General features: G+C 35.0%; 1 protein-coding gene across 5 annotated transcripts in view; it reads left to right on the top strand.

Annotated features, from left to right (window-relative positions):
• The window catches only part of TTC21B (tetratricopeptide repeat domain 21B), a 71,644-nt gene that overhangs the window by 12,465 nt on the left and 42,065 nt on the right, over positions 1-17,114 (top strand). For all 5 annotated transcript variants that reach the window (XR_015724043.1, XM_045780549.2, XM_045780535.2 and 2 more), the window contains exons 7-13: positions 4,383-4,467; positions 5,661-5,759; positions 7,894-8,086; positions 8,768-8,865; positions 9,183-9,380; positions 13,059-13,188; positions 16,425-16,582. Coding sequence is in view for 4 of the 5 variants with exons in the window: in XM_045780549.2 (XP_045636505.1) it covers positions 4,383-4,467; positions 5,661-5,759; positions 7,894-8,086; positions 8,768-8,865; positions 9,183-9,380; positions 13,059-13,188; positions 16,425-16,582 (961 nt within the window). In the remaining variant the exon portion in view is untranslated. The remainder of the gene's footprint in view (positions 1-4,382; positions 4,468-5,660; positions 5,760-7,893; positions 8,087-8,767; positions 8,866-9,182; positions 9,381-13,058; positions 13,189-16,424; positions 16,583-17,114) is intronic.

The raw sequence follows: 17,114 nt of genomic DNA, 5'->3' as shown, positions 1-17,114 counted from the left end.
AGGGTATGGAGTGTGTTAGAGAGTTATTAAGTGCTATGGAGAAAAGATAAAGCGGGAAAGTGAAGTAGGGAGTGGGGGGGAGAGGGGTTCAATCTTATGGGATGGCCAGGGAAGGCCTCAGTGAGCAGATGGCATTTGAACTAAGGGAGAAAGCCGTGCAGATATCTGGAAGAAGGCTTTGCAGAAGGAGGGAAAAGCAAGTGTGAAGACCTTGAGGCAAAAGTTTGTGTCATATTTTTAAGGAGTGGGAGGGGATAAAATGACTGGACAGTGAAGTCCCAGCAGAAGGTGGAGCGGGGGAGCCAGGATGTGAATGGTCTTGGTCATCTTAAGGACTTGGATTTTTCTTCTGAAATGTGAAGTCATTGGAGGATTCCTTTTCTCCTTCCACCCCTCCTCGTTTTCCTTCTTTCTCCCTCCACCTGCCTCCCACTTCTCCCAACTCTTTTTTTTGGTGTACAAGTTAAAGAAACCAGTTTTTTATCCTGTAGGTTTTCCATAAGAATTTTATTGATTGCATGCCATATGCTGTATAACTTGTTGCTATCCTCTGAATTTCCTATAAATAGGTACTGGATATAGAGGCTTGGTTACATTCATGTTTTATTTATTTAATTTATTTATTTTGCAATGACTTCATAAGTGGTGATGTGTTCTTTCATCTAAGAGACATAATCTTTGCTTGACTTTTTGTGGTATCAGCAGATTTATTTATGTTTTTTTTTTGAGAGAGGTAGGAGAGGCAAGGGCAGAGGGAGAGAGAGAATCCCAAGCAGGCTCCACACCTGATGTGGAGCTTGATCTCACAGCCCCGAGACCATGACCTGAGCTAAAATCAAGAACTGGACATTAACTGACTGAGTCAGCCGGGTGCCCCATTAGCAGAAATTTGTGCTCAGTACCTGGGTGTTGTCGGATTACGATATGATTATATCATTCTTTCTTCATTTCTTAGCTGGAGTACTATTAAAAAAAAAAAAACCTCATCTACTGGTGGTTATCTGGTGTTATAGTTTATATAAGAAAAATCGGACAAATGCTTGAGTCTTTTATTTCTGGGTTTCAAGAAACCAAAAAAATTTTAAAAATTCCCTGGCATCCTGCAATGGTGACTGATTAGTAGTTTGGATTTGTTTATATGACATGGATTAAACTTGTGTGTTTCTAACCATTTTGGTTATTATGATTGCTCAAATTGTCTCATCTTTGACTGTTAGGAGCCTCTTCAAGTTAGTTCTTAGGTCCTTTTCATATGATCCCAGTAGTTTTTGATAGTTTCCTTGCTATTTGGTGTATAGCAAGATATACTAGGGTCATTTTGTGTTCGTACTGCCCCAAACAGGTATTAGCCATTGTGGAATGCAATCTAATCCCTTTTAGTGGGAAATGATATTTGGAGGCCACAGTTTGGACATTAGTAACTCTTTGATGTTTATATTTTTCTAGATTTCTAGGCACTGTGTGTGAGTGAGAGGGTACCAATATAATATGTCAAAAGTATATTTGAGGTGGGGGCGCCTGGGTGGCACAGCGGTTAAGTGTCTGCCTTCAGCTCAGGGCGTGATCCCGGCGTTATGGGATCGAGCCCCACATCAGGCTCTTCCGCTATGAGCCTGCTTCTTCCTCTCCCACTCCCCCTGCTTGTGTTCCCTCTCTCGCTGGCTATCTCTATCTCTGTCGAATAAATAAATAAAATCTTTAAAAAAAAAAGAAAAAGTATATTTGAGGGGATATGTGTAAAAAATAGACTTGTTATATAGTTTTTAAACTTGATTTTTCTTTTTTTTTTAAAGATTTATTTGAGAGAGAGAGGGAGAGAGAATACACACGCATGGTGGGGAGGTACAGAGGGAGAGAGAAACTCAAGCACACTCAGTGCTGAGCATGGAGCCCAGTGCAGGGCTTGATCTCACGACCCTGAAATCACTACCTGAGCTGAAACCAAGAGTGTGTCACCGAGGTGCCCCTAAACTTGATTTTTCTTTAACTTAGTATTTTGTGCATATTCTTTTATATCCATTCACACAGATATACATAATTCTTTTTTAGTAATCAAAACATCTATAAACAAACTTTTTCTCATCGATAGACATTTAGGCCTATACACACACAAACACACACACCCCTTTATACACATATAGGTGTATTTCTGGAGGATGGTTTCCCAAATGAAGAATTACTGAGTTAAAGGGAATCATATTTGTTAGGGTAGGCTAAGATCCTATTAAAAAATAGATCTAAACACTTAGAATTTTTCTTGTGATATGTAACTGTTTTGAGTGGGTCTAACTCTTGGTCAGGCAGCCTTCTTCCACACCTTCCTTAAGGGACCTAGTCCCTTTCAGTCTTGGAACTCTGCCTTGTCCTAAAACCTCATGATATTGGTATCCAGAAAGAGAGGGCATAGGAGTCATTCCACTTTTCTTAAAAGCCCAAGCCCAGAAGTGGCATATGTTGCTTTGTCTCCCATAGGCCACGTCTAATTGCAAAGGTGGCAGGAACATGTAGGCTAGTTGTGTGCCCAAGCAAACGAGGAGAGGGTGGATTCGAGGAGACGGATTGGTCTCTGCCTCGCGCATGCACGTGTGAAATTTTGGAAGGCACTACCAAATTGTTCTCCTCAGAAGTTATATTATTTTGTACTCCCATCACTAGTCTGTGGAATGCCCCCTCTCCCATCCTTATCATTTCTGGCTATTATCGGTGTGGTGTTTTTCGTTTTTGTGTTTAACAATCAGAATAAAAGTGGTAGAATCGGGTAGAATAAAATCATTTTTATTTTCATTTCTTCGAGTATGTTGAGAATGAGCATCTTTTTAATACTAAAAGCTGTTTTTTCCCCGTGTATACTGACGGGTACTTTTCTTTTTTTTTTTTTAAACTGGGCCTATTCTTTCCTATATTTCTAATGGATTTTTATATTTTGGGGGGCAAGTTCTCCATCATTTGTCTTTTTCGATAGTTTTCTTGGCTCTTCTCTTGTAATTGACTGTCAGAATTAACTTATCAAGTTAAAAAAAAAAAAACCTTATAAGATTTTGGTTTGAATTGCATTAAATCTACAGATTATTTGGGGAAAAAAATTTTTTAACCAAAAATGAGTATTATCATACGGCAGCTCTTGCAGCATAGCAAACAACTACAGATCTCAGGGCATATGATGAGAAGCACTCGTTTCTCACTTTGGTAGGGATCATCTGACCTCGACCAGGCTTGTTGGTGGTCTGCTTCAAATTTTAGATCCAGCTGGCTGGGTGTAGCACCTCATTGCAGTTTGGTCTCTGGTCAGCTCTAAGAGTGTTCTTCTCTGGGCTCAAGCCAGAGAGCAGCTGCTACGCAGAGGAAGCTCTTCTCATGGTGATGGCAGAGACGCAAGGGGACAGGCAGAAATATTCAATGCCTCTGAAACTTCGGGGTGGCACACTGCCATTCCTATTCACATTACATTGACCAATATAAGGAAAATGTCCAAGTCTGTAGCCAAGAAGCAGTAAAGTACATATCAGCGTTTATGGGAGGAACTGCTCACTTTCATGGCGGAAAGCATGTATTAATGGAAATGGTGAAGATTGAAGCTAGTAATTCAGTGTACCACACCATTCATGATAAGAAACTTAGTGTGTTAGTTACCCCATTTGTTCACTTTCTTTTTCAAATGTCCTTGAATAAAGTTTAGGAGTTTATATAGCTTTTGCATATTTTTTACTGTTTATTGCCTTTTTTGGGAAAGGGGAGTGGTTTCTATTACTAATATGATATTTTTTCATAATATTTTCTCATTTGTTTTTATCACATAGGAATCTGTTTTAATGTTGTGAATTACAGTAACAGATTTTTAAATGTTTAACCCATCTTTTCATTCATGAAATTCTTGTAATAAATCTTCCTGGTCAAGGTGAATTACTCTTTTTTTTTTTTTTTGAAAGGGAGAATGGTGGGTGGAGGGAGAGAGAGAACCTTAAGCAGGCACTACACCCTACTCAGAGCCTGATGTGGGGCTTGATCTCACAACCTTGAGATCATGACCTGAGCCAAAATCAAGAAGCAAACACTTAACCAACTGAGCCTCCAGGTGCCCCAAATTATTCTTTTAATATACTTTTGGATATGGTTAACTAATACTTTATTTAGGATTGCTGAAGAATTTAAAGAGACTGATAAAATCTATTCATATCTTTTTTAAACATATTAAAGATTAAGATTCAAAGATTTTTTTAGCTTAAATAATGAGATTGATTTTCATAAAGGATATATTATTTTACTAATTAAAATTCTTCTTTAGACAGTGGAATAGTCAGACCAGCAAACCGCCTTTTCAAACCCTCAAATAAAAGAAAGCACATTAAGTTTATTTCAACATTAAGTGAAATGTTTTTCTGCAGGTTAATACTTCAAGATAATCAAAATGTGGAAGCACTAAGAATCCTGGCTCTTTACTATTTATGTAGGGAGGGAGACATAGAGAAGGTAAGTTTTATTATACTAAAGTTTCCTGTATTAAAAAATATGTCGTTACATACACATATGCCTGTACATTAGAGCCTTGAAGAGCTCTTTCAGAATGTATGCCATGGTAGTTTTTACTTGATTCCTAGAAATACACTTTTAACACAGTGTTGAGCTTCTTATATCAACTAATAAAGCAAAAGTACTGAATAGTTAAAATATGTTGAAAATTCCTTAAACCGTTAATTACAGTATATGTGGTTTTCTACATAAAACTCGCATATAGTAATATGCATGATTAATGTAACTGGTGATGCTAGGTATGGAAGAATATATATGCAAAATATAATTCTTAGGTTTTTTTTTACAGTTTAACTAAGTTTGCATAATTTAAATGGGCTTAGGATGACATCCTATTGGACCTTATAATTAGATTATGTTTCTCTAGTAATGAGCACATTGATTATGTACTGGGTTAGAGAATGCCAAAATCTAGTCTGAAGCAAATAGTATTATAGCAAGTAGTAGATTTGAATTGTGTTTAGTCTGGTTAAATTGTTAAATGTGACAGCAACTAATAAGTTCTTCAGTAAATACCAGAGGAATTTTACTAGGGGCAACTCTTCAGTAAATTTTCCAGGTATTGAAATTACTTATAGTATATTAATGATTTTTCTGTTCTAGAGAATATTTTAAGTATAAGCCAGACTATATAGGTAATCCAAAATCCGATGTCATGTAATATTAATGTTCATAATTGTATGTTATTATTCATATCTCATGTGTGTCATGAACTAATCATTAGAGACGGAGCTTGGCATATATAATTAATTGAACATTATGGGTATCTTTACCCACCCAGAGGTTCCATTCGATAACAAATATTTTAAAAACACATTTTTTTTAAGTTTTATTCATTTGTCATTTCCATACCCAATGAGGGACTCAAACTCATGACCCTGAGGTCAAGAGTTGCATGCTGTCTAACTGAGCCAGCCAGGGACCCCTAAAGAACATGTTTTAAAACTCAATTCTTTATTCATAATTCTTGAGCTTTTTAAAAGAACTTTTAATACATTTCACAACATAGAAGATTTCACTCGACGAAAGGGAATTTGTAAAGGCAAAGATTTTTTTAATGTTTATTAGTGTATATGTTATGTATTCTTTTTTTCTTAGTTTATTTTAAAGTTATCCTGATACTTTTGTTTTAGGCTGCCACCAAGCTGGAAAACTTAGAGAATGCACTGGATGCCATGGAACCACAGAACGCTCAACTTTTTTATAAGATCACAGTAGCCTTCAGCAGAACTGTAAGAGCGCCTGCTATGGAACAGAGCTCTGTTATCTGTGGCTGGGAATATAAAATAAGTCACAAAGGTTGAGGCATCAAAGAGCATATGGCCTAGAATGAAAATGCTATATGTATATAAATATGTGATACACTCCTAAAAAAGTCTGTTCAGAGGAGATATGATTTCCAACCGTAAGAAGGCATCATGGACGCTTCATGGAAGTAGCCCTTGTGGAGCCTTTAAGGATAGGGAAGTGGGAAATTCCAAAGGCAGTGGGAAGTCATTTATTAATCAGAGCATAGGATTTATAACTAGGGTTATTCTTTATTTTGTTTTTTGAAACTACAGTTGACCCTTGAACAACACAGGTTTGAACTGAGTCCACTTAATGCTGATGTGTTCGGTCAATACAGTATTGTAAATGTATTTTCTTTATAATTTTCTTTTCTCTCACTTTATTGCAAGAATATATAACATACAAAATATGTGTTAATAGACTGTTACGTTATCAGGAAGGTGTGGTCAGTAGTAGGCTATTAATAGTTACGTGTTTGGGAAATCAAAAATTATATGCAGATTTTCAGCTGTGTGGGAGAGGCAGGGGAGAGCGTGGGTAACAGCACACTCACCCCTGCGTTATTCAAGGGTCAATTGTATTTGAAAAACAGTTTTGACATGGGTAAGAGACAATTTTGGGGGGGAAATGGCTGGGATCTTTTTTTTTTTTTAAGAATAGTAAAGAACTATTTTTATTACAACATCCACTAAGAAAAAGATAATCAGGAATGGAATAGAAAAATACTGCAGAATCTCAAAATCAATACAAGGAATGAGAGGATTGAGAAGTTCTTAATTAAACTAGGGAAAAAAAACAAGGAAAAAGGTATACACAAGTAGGTGAAATACTAGATAAAAAAATTGAAAGAAAAATCAAGGATCTTAATTATTAAAAGACATGAAGAAACTTTATTCTTTTGTTAAAAAACAGATTGTCAGGTTGTATGAAATTTAAAGGGAAAAAAATCTGTGCTATTACAAGTTAAGAAAGATACTTACCTTTTTTATTTACTTTATTGCCAGATAATTGATTTTGATTAGTTTTTAAATAAGCTTACAAAAATTCAAGCAGTTTAGTATTTTATTCTTAAAAGTTATTATGTTAGAACATTACATACTTACTTTAGCAGAGTTTCCATTTCTTGAAATATTTTTGAAGCTTTTTTAACAAAGATTCTAACGCGTGATCTTTTAAAACATTCTCCCTGGTGGCATACCTTCTCCTTAAAGGGAAAGCAAATCCTTGTCCTAAGTTTTGATTATATATATTATAATATATATATTATAATATAGATTATATATTATAATATAATATATTATTTATTATATACATTATATAATTATATAATTATATTTATATATAATTATAATATATATTATGTATGATTATATAATATATATTATAAAAATAATTATAAAATATAATTATATATAATTATAATATAATGTAATATAGATTATATTATAATTATATATAACATTAATTTATATTTATATATTTATATAAATTTATATATTTATTTATATATAAAATTTATATATTTATATTCTATTTATATATTATATATTTATATTATATATTTATATTTATATTATATAATATTATATAATATTATATATAATAATTATATATATAATCTATATTACCTTAAAGTAACAGTTTTCTTATCAAATTTATAAAACAATCATGAGACAGTTTTAAAAAGTTTGCAAAGTAGAAGAAGTTCTAAAAAATATACTTGTATAGCAACATCATTAGAGTATACTTTCTAAGAAGCTGTTGTTTAAAATAGCTCATTAGGATTTTAAGTTCTACTTGGATATAAACTCTTGTACTGTCTGGATAGTAAATAGAGAAGTTTTATTTTTCTTTGATTATTAAATACTTTTTTTTAATTTTATTTCTATGAAGTACAAATAATTTGTATCTTTGTATTCTATTTCTATGAATTTTATTTTCTTTGATTTTTAAATACTTTTTTTTTCCATTCTATTTCTATGAAGTACAAATAATTTGTATCTTAGGAAAAAATAATCCTTCCAGCTGAGTAGAAATGTTTGACTTTCTAGTCTAAAATTTCTTTGTTCTTTTTAGTGTGGGCGAAGTCAACTCATTCTTCAAAAAATTCAGACGTTACTAGAAAGAGCTTTTAGTTTAACCCCTCAGCAATCAGAAATTGCTACAGAACTTGGATACCAAATGATTCTACAAGGAAAAGTTAAAGAGGCATTGAAGTGGTATAAGACCGCCATGACACTTGACGAAACTAGTGTCCCTGCACTAATTGGTATGACAGCTGTTTCTACGTGTTCCTCAGACAGATGCAAGTGATACTTCCTTTTTTAATACCTTCTGTTAAAGAAGAAAAAAATGTATGTTGTGGTTTTCTAAAATTAAACTGTCCTCCGTTATCTACAATAGAAAAAAAAACCATAAATCTTTAAAAATGAAGTTTTTATTTCTTTTTTTTTTTTAAGATTTTTTATTTATTTATTTGACAGAGAGAGACAGCGAGAGAGGGAACACAAGCAAGGGGAGTGGGAGAGGGAGAATCGGACTTCCCGCCAAGCAGGGAGCCCGATGCGGGGCTCGATCCCAGGATTCTGGGATCATGACCTAAGCTGAAGGCAGACGCTTAATGGCTGAGCCACCCAGGCACCCCTGAAGTTTTTATTTCTTAAATAATATCTTGAGAGAATAGATTTTGATGAGGTAGTTCCTATAAATTCTGAATTTCTTAGTAACTGATTTTATTTGGGTACAAAGCTGCCCATTTTCTTTTCTTTTTCCTTTTTTTAAAAAAAAATCTGAAGTAGTATTTCTTTAGTGTATTATACTTTATTATAATGTATTAATACTTTAATATATTGTGGAGGGAAAATCGGTTTTATTAACGTTTGTGTTAGCTTGAAGTGTACATGCCTGAATTGCTGTGGACTTTGACTCTCTTTGTCCTGTTTGGTTTTAGGATTTATCCGATGCCAGTTAATTGAAGGGCAGTTGCAGGATGCGGAGCAGCAGCTGGAGTTCCTTAGGGAAATTCAGCAGTCTATTGGAAAGTCCGCGGTACCGTGTCTTATGTTATCGGATGGTAGATCCTAGCTACTGTTTAGAAAATATGAGATTTAAAATTTTAGTAATAATAATGGCTTTCAGGACTAATTTACACTAATTTTAATATATAATTGCATTTACTAACTTACCTCCACAGAGAATTAAACTTTAATATTCTTGTATAAGATTCTAAAAGTTTATCCAAGCTAACACTTAAATTTGAACAGATAATGCACATAAATAGCACGTCATAAACATTTGAAATCTAAGTAGAAATAAATGGCTTTACAACTGAATGGGATAATTAATGACAACTACTTAATTTCTAGGAATTAACCTATTTACATGCAATTCTTGCTATGAAGAAAAATAAACAAGAAGAAGTTATTAATTTGTTAAATGATGTTCTGGACACTCATTTTTCCCAGTTAGAAGATTTACCACTTGGCATACAGTATTTTGAGAACTTAAATCCTGATTTCTTGCTGGAAATTGTTACAGAATATCTGAATTTCTGTCCAATGCAGGTAAGTAATTCTGAGACTTATTTTCAACGAAAATATTTTCAACATCACTTACATGATATTTTATAAAACATGCTAATAAATTGTCTTTCACATGTTAGATTATGTCAGCATCTTACAGTGGTAGTATTTGTATCTATATTAGTTGAAATAGTTTTAAATCAGAATATTTATACCAATGACTGCTATCAAATAATAAATATATTCATTTATAAATATTCACTTCTAGTTCATAAAATCTTAAAATCTTCAGTTTAGAAGAAGTACTAGAAGTCATTTAATTCAGACATGCATGTGATATTTGAGCCTACTCCACAACATCCACATTAAGTGCCCATCTAACCCCTGGGTGCATTCAAAAATGCAGTTCTTACTGTACGACTATGACTGTTAGACTGTATTTCCTATGTTGTTAGACTCAGCTTTGTGTTAAAAAAAACTCACCCATTTCCTGGTCCGCCTCCTGCTCTCTGGAATGGCAGAGAGCAAGTCCAGTTATTTTGCCAAAGCAAGGATTATTCCTCATTCATAACACAGACCTTTGGATTCTAGAAATTAGTTTTCATGTTCCCCCTAAACAATTCCAGGTTTTTAGTCATTAATTTTTTATACGACATAGTTAGAGGCTGTGAGCCTGAGGATGGCCTTTATTTAGTTAGCAAGCTCTCAGTAAGCTCACTATTCCATATATGGCTTTGGCCTTGGCAGATCCTCTTCTCCCTAATTGTGGGTGTTCCTCCAGCTTTCTTTTGTGAATCTTATTCTATTATTGACCCCAATTGAATTAATAGTTAACCAAAGTCCTTAGACCTATTACTCACTGTAACTGAGGACCCACGTGTAGACTGTGTCTATGAAATTTTGTCTCCTCAGATTCATCTCATAATTCCAGATTGCCATATTCTTTTCGATCCTGATTGTCATCTATTTTATACGGATCTTTACTGTCATCCATTATCTGCCTTATCTACCTCCGAGTAGGACTGAAGATGGAACCTTTTATTGTATTCTCAGAGAGTTCTTTCCAAATTTATGTAGACCCATCAGTCAGCACTCCTTTTTATTACAGACAGTAAACAGACGACTTAACATTACAATACTCAGCTCACGATTCAGCACAGGAAAGTCATCAGAGGGAGTATCAGATACTTCACTGCTGAAAGGCATAGTTCTTAGCGTTCTTCCTCATGTACAGCTTCCTTGTGTTGAGGAGATGAGGTAATGAGTTTCTTTCGGGAAGCCATGCTGCTGTTTTGATCACCACAGCCTTTTCCAGACTTTCATAATCTGTTTTAAATTAACCCTTCTTAACTACAGAGAGCAGACTGAGGGTTGCTGGACAGGAGGTGGGTGGGGGATGGCTAAATGGGTGATGGGGATTACAGAGGGCACTTGTTATCATGAGCACTGGGTGTTATATGTAAGTGACGAATCACTAAATTCTACACCTGAAACCATATTGGAGTGCATATAAACTAACTAGAATTTAAATAAAAACTTGAAAAGAAAGAAGAATAAATGAACCCTTCCCAATAACACCTAGAATTGATTCCAGTCTCCCCTGTCATGATCTGTTTTCAGTTGCTTAGAGTTGGAATGCATTTTTCAGTACTTGTGCAGTATTTAGAATTCACTCAACAGATGCTTGTAGGGTACCCAGGGCTCCGCTTGGAGCTGGGAAGGTGGTTGTGTAACAATAAACCACAGCCTTTGCCCTCTTGAAGTCTATGTAACTAGCAGGAGGAGACAGATAATATAATCAAGTCAATTATGTAATAGAAAATAACAGAATAGGGTGGGGTGGTAATTTTGGGTAAGATGGTCTGGTTAGGCCTCATTGAGATGGTAGAAGTTGAACAAAAACTTGAAGTGTACATGTGGAAATGTGGTATAGATTGTTTCAGGCACAGGAAGAGTTGTGGGACACAGGAGACTAATGTGACCGGGATGGAGTGAGGCGGAGGTCACAGCAGAGGATACCAGACCACACAGGGCCTTAAAGGTTGTGGTCACTCCCCCAGCATCAACTCTGAGTACAGTGGGGAGCCAGCAGAGGGTTTCCAGCATGATCTGACTCAACAGTTTAAAAGGATTTCTCTGGCAGCTATGCTAAGAATTAATTGTAGGTGGAGCAAGAAATAATGTGTTAAGTGGTAATTGTGTCCCTAGTCCACGACATTCTGTGTTCCTGCAACATAACCTTTGTTAGCGTGATAGCACCTAATTAGCACTTATAATGCTGTTTTCATGGGGGAATATCAGAAAGACAGACTTGTCTGTTCTGTCTTTCTCGGCCTTTCTCTGTTCCTTGCCCCTTTTATATATATATATTTTTTAAATCAAACAGATGTTATCTTAGAGATTGTCCACATATGATTAACTCTGAAAGTGTTTACAGTAAAAATAATGGTGGTTCTCTAATAAATAATAATTTTTTCAGTAAGTAATTCTTAGCAGATGGCAAAGAACCTTAACGTCACTATATCACCTATACTGTCACTGTTTTCAAGTGAAAAAATACTTTTAAAGAATTTACTCTGTATTCATTACTGTTTCAAAATGCGTATAATTCCAGTCTTCAAGGCACATAAAGACCCTAGCCCTATAAAAAAAGCAAAACAAAATACGAAACTACTATGGAATCGTATAGGATAATATAGAATGCTAAATTTTATTACACAGATTATAAGTACTGTAGAAATTTAAAGAAGTTGAGGTGTTCTAGGCACTAATGGTCGTATTTTGAAATTCCTTTTGAAATTTTTGTGCATTTTTTTGTGCCGCAAGGTAGCAAAGATGTGACACTTTTCTTGTCAGTAGCAATGTCTCGTGGTAGAAGTGATTGTCAGTAAGAGACCATACTCTAACTAAGAATATATATTTGTGGGATGTAGGCGGACGATGGGAAGATTATTTTTCAAATAAAGGAAGCAGCATCAGTAGGGCAAACAGGGAGAATGAACATTTGACGATTAAATTCTAATATCACATTTGTAGCTTGTGAGTGGGTAACCACTGGATAAAGTTTGATTGGGTAGGCAGCCATTAAAACAATAAATGTTCTAGTACGGTTTTAGTTATCATATTCACTGCGTATTAATAAAAAGGGAAAAAAACCAAACCTTTGAGGACCTTCAGCATGCCAGGCAGAAAAGCAGAAAATGTGAAGGTATGAGACCTTTGGTGTAGTACACACGAGTGTGTTCTACCTTTTGATTTCTACTAGGGAAAAAAAAGGAATTTTCAGAAACTGATCTTCCAGTGCTCTAGGGGGCAATGCAAGTTACTGAACTGAATAAATCACAAGGCACGTCTAGAATTAGAATTCACATTTCCTGGACTCTCAATTCCAGCAAGAAATTCTGCCTCTCAGTTATCTTTCCTTTGAACATGTTATCTTCACAGTTTTTGAACAAATACACTCCTTTTGTGTTATCAAATCGGTAATTGTGTAATAATTTCATAACTATTTTGGTGAATATTTACATGGTCTGTTCATAAATCCCAGGGAGATAAATTAGTATTAGTCACATTATGGTAAAGATATGCAAAAGTAGAATAACAGAAATTTTGGAAAAATACATAGTTTTGCTAGTTATACTAACATTTAATACGTGTGTTCACTTTTAACTAAATACTAAAATAAACTTATAAAATGATATGCTAATTTGTTTTGTTTAGCCTGCAAGTCTTGGGCAACCTCTTTCTCCACTTCTCAGACGTTGCGCCTCAATCCTGGAGACTATAGTAAGAACTGTACCAGGTCTTCTGCAAGCTGTCTTCCTAATAGCAAAAGTGAAATATTTATCAGGTAGAATATACCTTAAAAACTTAAAATAACCTTTGTATTCTGATGTTGACAAAAACAAGGGTAAATAAACTAAGTACTCCACATATATGGAGAATAGTCACATAGAATGCATTTTACTTGTACACAAGTAATTTTAATCCAAAATAAAATTGCATAATATTCTTTACTATTTAATTCTTTAAAAATTACTATAAACTCTTGTTGGTCAAGTGAATTGCTGAGAAAATGCAGTTGTACCACTTACAAAAAAGTCCGTCAGATACTTAGATGGCAGTAAGAATTTATAGTCTTTAGTCCATAATTATTGACTCATTGGCATAGCCAGATGCAAGGTTTACCAGGTTTGGGGCTTTATGAAATGTATAGATTAATTGCTGTTTAGTTTTTGTGATTATGTATAGCTAAAAAAAATAACCCCAGATATAAAACCTTAGTTTTTTAGGACACAAACAGGTGTGTGACTATATACATAATAGACCAACCTTTGGGGCTTATATTTATGTATTGTTTCTAGATGAATGCCATGCAAAGTAAATTAGGTTTGTAAAATCATAAGGGGTAGAAACCAACTTAGAGGTATCATCCTAAACAATTATTTCTTATATATAATGGAGAGAGTTAGAAGATTGACTTTGCTAATTTTTTGGACCTCGATTTTAACTGTTAAAAAAACCAACAACAACTAGATGATCTCAAAAGCTTGTATCTCTAAAATACATGTAAAAAGTGGCTGTATAATACCTTCTTCTGGTTAAGTTCTTTTGAGCCACATGATATTTCCACTTTCCTCTCAGTTGAAATGATACTATCTACTAGGTAATTAAACTGGGACTTCGAGTTCTGTGATTAATTTATTAGACACTTATTATTTTGAAAATTGATAAAAATCAGTCTCAATATAGTAATTCTTAATTGCAAAAGTCTCTAGAAATGAAAGTCTTATATATTGACCCCATTTTTAAAAACAGCAGTCTTAAATCATTTGAAATAGTGCTGCTGTATGTCCAAATAGCAGTATCCTGATAAATTGCCAACTGCAGTTACTTCTAACCCCAGAACTACCCAGAGTTGGACCAGACTTCACAGGTTAAGGGCACAGACACAAGCCACAAGTTCCGGGTTTGCCAAGGCCACCTGAACTTCTGACTAGCTGGCTACAACTTCAGGGTTTCTATGACCTCTCAGGTTCAAATTCACTAGAACAACTTCTAGAATTCAGGAAATTGTTATACTTACGACTAGAGTTTTAGTACAGCAAAAGGATACTAATCCAAACCAGCAGAAGGGAGAGATGTGCAGGGCGAAGGTCTGGGAGGGTTCCAAATGTGAAGCTGCCATCTTTCACCATCTGTAGAGTCAGTACACATCAACTTTCCAACACATGTATGTATGACAGTACGTAGAGAGCATCAACAACCAGGGAAGCTCACCTAAGTTTAGAGTTTCTGTTAGAGTTTCATTATATAGGCATACACTGAACCATTGGGCATGTGATCGAACTTTCTCTCCAGGGTGCTGCTCCCCAGTTCAGGTAGATAACACGTAGTTCAGAGCCCCAGTTCTCTACATGGTTGGTCTTTCTGGCATGGCTCGTCCCCATTGAATCATATTCTCAGCATGAACTATCTAGGGCTTACCATTCATCTTCTCACTTACATAGATGGTCAAAGCCAACCTCAAACAACAAAGAGACTCCTCTCACTCAGGAAATTCCAAGATTTTAAGACTCTCTCCCAGGAACCTGGGACAAAAGCCAGCCAAATTCTATGTTACATAGGACCCTAACAAAGACATCCATGCAGGACAGAAATGTCTTTCATTTTTCCCTTAAGGGAAATTGGGCTGCTCTTACATAAAAATGTGATTTTGTTGTGTTCTTTGTTTATATGGCTATTTTCCACAACAGTGATTACCCATTTCTCATTTTTAAATATTTAGTGACCTTCTAAATACTAACCATGCATCTTTCTCCCCTCATCACCCTTAAAAGAAACAAAGATTCTGATCTCAGTTATTCATATAGTCCTCATATTCTTCAGTCTCTTATTTGTAAACCCTGTTTCTTTTCCTATGTCCTTGCTCCCTCAGCAGTAACCTTCAGGTTATCTCCTTAATCCTTTTCCTCCTTAAAGAACATAGGGGTGGTAATTTGCACACCAGTTTATTATACTTAACCTTCCCATTTCCTGTTTCCTTTTCTGCCTGTTCAGTTCTTGAGTGTTAGATTGTATCACAACAATAAATAATCCTATATTATTATGTTTGATGGTTGATCAACAAATTTCGATACTATGTTTAGTATGTTATTGTGTAGCCTCAGCCCTTTACTTGTTTATTAATCTTCTGTCTCTAAGAAAACTGTTTTCTGTTTCGATGGATTCTGTCATTGGTAGCTTGGGCCTTTGGGAGCTGGAAGCTCTAATTGTAAGCCTTTTTGGTCTGTTGAGGTAACAGGTAAGGTTAAGGAGCGTAATGGAACAGAGAGTAATTTAGGGTCTGTTCCTCCCCGATGCTCCTAGCAAGGTTGAATGGGGAACTGGGCTCCTGTGAGATGGCTTTAAGCGGATTGCTGTGGGTTATATCACTAGAAAGTTCTTCTAGGACCTACAGTTTATACTCTTCCTTCATTGAAGAGCCTCTTTCTACCCCGTCTACCAGCCTGAGCCTAACAGATTCCACCATTCCTGTCACTTTAATTTTGATCATTTCTTCTATCTAATACTCCTAGATGTACAGAGGACGTGTGTCCAAAACATTGGCTATTACACTTAGCATTTAAAGGCATATTAAATCAGTAGCTTCTATTTCTGAATGTCTTTTTTTGGCTATTTTATATACAGTGGTAAAATTTCTGGCCAAGGATGATTATAAGACTATATCCTCTTTGTTAATACAAATGACAGTACACAATTCTAGCTATTTAAATGTCTGTGTTTTGCAAAATTTATTGTAATGAAATTTTAAGCAAAAAGTTTTTTGATCAGGAAAATAAAGGTACATTTGTAGTCCTCTCAGAAGTAGCAATGGTGATTGACTCTGATCCTTTCACAGCTTTCCCTGGTTTGCTCCTTATGGCTGGCCTGACTTACAGGTATATTCTTTCATGAAGACTAGAAAGGGGCTACCTGGGGCAGGTAGGCGTGGAACTATCATCCATAAACTATTCATGTTCCTCTTCTCTCTCACAACTCTGTCTCTTAACCATTTGAATTCTAACTCTTTGTTTCTCTTATTAGGTGACATTGAAGCAGCTTATAATAACCTGCAGCATTGCCTAGAACACAACCCTTCTTATGCAGATGCTCATCTCCTGATAGCTCAGGTTTATTTGTCTCAGGAAAAATTCAAATTGTGTTCGCAGTCACTTGAACTTTGCCTGAGCTATAATTTTAAGGTAAGTATTCCAGATTCAGGTGGATAAAACATAGCACCCTTCTTGAACTTTTAGCAAGTGTTTACATAGTCACCTGTTTTGTATTTTTGCCTATAATGTTTTGCCAATAAATTTATTTTTAATGGAAAAAAGTTTGGATTCACAAGTAATGGGAGAAAAAGTGGAGGCAGCCGTGGTGTAATTAAAAAACTGTATGGACTTGGAGACAGAAGACCTGGGGGTCAGTGTCTGGTTTTCCCACTTCTCTCTCTCTCTCTGAACCTGTTTTCTTCTCTATAAAACTCATATAATAACATCCTACAGTTATAGTGGGCATTACATGCAGTAATGGATGTATATAAAAACAATTATAAACGATAGAGCATTATGCCAAATACTTTTATGTGTAAGAATTCTATTTTATTGCTTGTTTCTTTTTTGGATTGTGGGTTTTAATAACTTTAGAGTCATCATCAAAGAATACCTGGTCATTTTGAAAGTTCGTATGTGGTTTGAGGATATAAACACACTAGATTTCTATCCCGTATATCCT

The sequence above is a fragment of the Ursus americanus genome, chromosome 1 (assembly GCF_024610735.1).
Source record: "Ursus americanus isolate L20-20 chromosome 1, mUrsAme1.1.p, whole genome shotgun sequence".
Taxonomy (NCBI): Eukaryota; Metazoa; Chordata; class Mammalia; order Carnivora; family Ursidae; genus Ursus; species Ursus americanus.
The sequence above is the reverse complement of the archived record's forward strand: the minus strand, read 5'-3'. Positions and strand labels throughout refer to the sequence as shown.